A 1,927-nucleotide genomic window follows, 5' to 3' on the forward strand; every position below is an offset into this window, starting at 1 on the left:
ATTTGGTTTTCTATTACAAGAGAAGGGGGGAAGAAAATGAACCCTACGTGGGTTGCCTACATATCCCTCCATGGGAAGTTAGGTTGAACGTAGTTCTGTTACATCAAAAACCTAACTCTATTTGTCTTCAGACATAGTACCTCTTAATTGCATCTGAGTTGATGGGCTTTGTGTTGAATATTCCATCCATTTCTACCAAGATTAGAGCTCTACCCGACAGTGCTCGGTGAACCACGTAAGAATCTTGCTAGATTGGTGCGAACTTTCCTTTGGCTTCTTCTTGATCGAAAAAGATTTTCTTCAGAACCAACTGCCTCGGTGTGAATTGGCGAGGTCTCACTCTTTCGTTAAATGCACTGGCCATCCTATTCTGATATAATTGACCATGACATACTACATCTATTCTTTTCTCATCAATGAGCATGAGTTGTTCCTGCCTGACCCGTATCCACTCTGCATTATCCAATTTTGCCTCTTGAATGACTCTTAAGGACGGTATCTCGACCCATGCGGGCATCACCTCTTCAGTGTCATATACCAACATGTACGGTGTTGCCCCACTGAATGTTCTCATTGTAGTTTGATAACCCAGTAAAGCAAAAGGTAGTTTCTCGTGCCATTGCCTGTAATTTTCCACTATTTTTCGCAGAATCCTCTTGATATTTTTGTTGGCTGCTTCTTCGACTGCTCCATTAATTTGCTGTCTGTAGGGTGTGAAATTGCGATGGACAATTCTGAACTTCTTGCAGATATATCTCATGAGGTCGCTGTTAAGGTTAACGGCATTGTTAGTGATGATAGACTCCGGTATCCCAAATCTGCAGACAATGTTATTTTGGACAAATTCTGCCACTACCTTCTTCATTACGGTCTTGTAAGTTGACCCCTCGACCCATGTGGTGAAATAGTTGATAGCTACTAAAATGAAACGATGTCTATTTGATGCTGCGGGATCTATAGTTCCAACTACGTCCATGCCCCAAGCGGCGAACAGCTAAGGTGAACCTATCACGTTTAGCTCATTTTGTGGGACCCGGATGAAATCCTCGTGAATCTGGCACTGGTGACATTTTTGCACGTAGCGGATACTATCGCTTTTCATAGTTATCCATAAGTATCCAGCTCATAAAATCTTCTTGGCTAATGTGAACCCATTCATGTGAGGTCTGCATGTCCCTGCATGTATTTCTTCCAATATCCTGGTTGCTTCAGTGGCGTCTACACATCTCAACAAACCTAAGTCCGGGGTCCTCCTGTACAGGACTTCCCCGTTGAGGAAAAAGTAGTTTTCCAGGCTCCTGAGAGCTCATTTTTGACCATTAGTAGCATTCTCCGGGTATTCCCTGGTGGTAAGGAATCTCTTGATGTCCTCATACTATGGTTTACCATCAGGTTTTCTTCTACACGGAAGCAATAGGCATGTCGATCCCTCGATAGGGTCAATGTAATTCTTATTTGGATGTCGAATCATAGACGATAGGGTTGCAAGGGTGTCAGCAAACTTGTTCTGAATCTTGGGGACGTGCTTGAACTCAATCTTTTGAATTTCTTGCACAACCCCTTCACGTAGTGCATGTATGACAATATCTTAACATTCTTAGTGGATCATTCTCCTTGGACTTAGTGTATCAGCAAATCGGAATCTCCTGTGACCAGAAGTTCTTTGATGTTCATGTTGACTGCCATTCTGATTCCAAGGATACACACTTCGTATTCATCCATATTATTAGTACAAGGGAATCTTATCTTCACTGACACTGGATAGTGTTGCCCAGATTCTGAAATCAGGACTTCCCCAATTCCGACTCCTTAGAAGTTTGTTGCTTTATCAAAAATATTCTCCACCCAGTGTATGATTCTGAAATATCTTCTCCGACACATAATACTTCTTCGTCGGGGAAATATGTGGTAAACGGTTCGTAATCTC

The 1,927-nt window shown here is 42.3% G+C and overlaps 1 protein-coding gene across 1 annotated transcript; it reads right to left on the reverse strand.

The window, feature by feature from the left end:
• Positions 1–247: 247 nt before the first annotated feature.
• LOC138878284 (uncharacterized) lies at positions 248–865 on the reverse strand. The gene has a single exon (XM_070157951.1). The coding sequence runs from the start codon at positions 863–865 to the stop codon at positions 248–250; it is 618 nt and encodes a 205-aa protein (XP_070014052.1).
• Positions 866–1,927: the final 1,062 nt, after the last annotated feature.

This window comes from Nicotiana sylvestris, chromosome 9 (genome assembly GCF_000393655.2).
Source record: "Nicotiana sylvestris chromosome 9, ASM39365v2, whole genome shotgun sequence".
Taxonomy (NCBI): domain Eukaryota; kingdom Viridiplantae; phylum Streptophyta; class Magnoliopsida; order Solanales; family Solanaceae; genus Nicotiana; species Nicotiana sylvestris.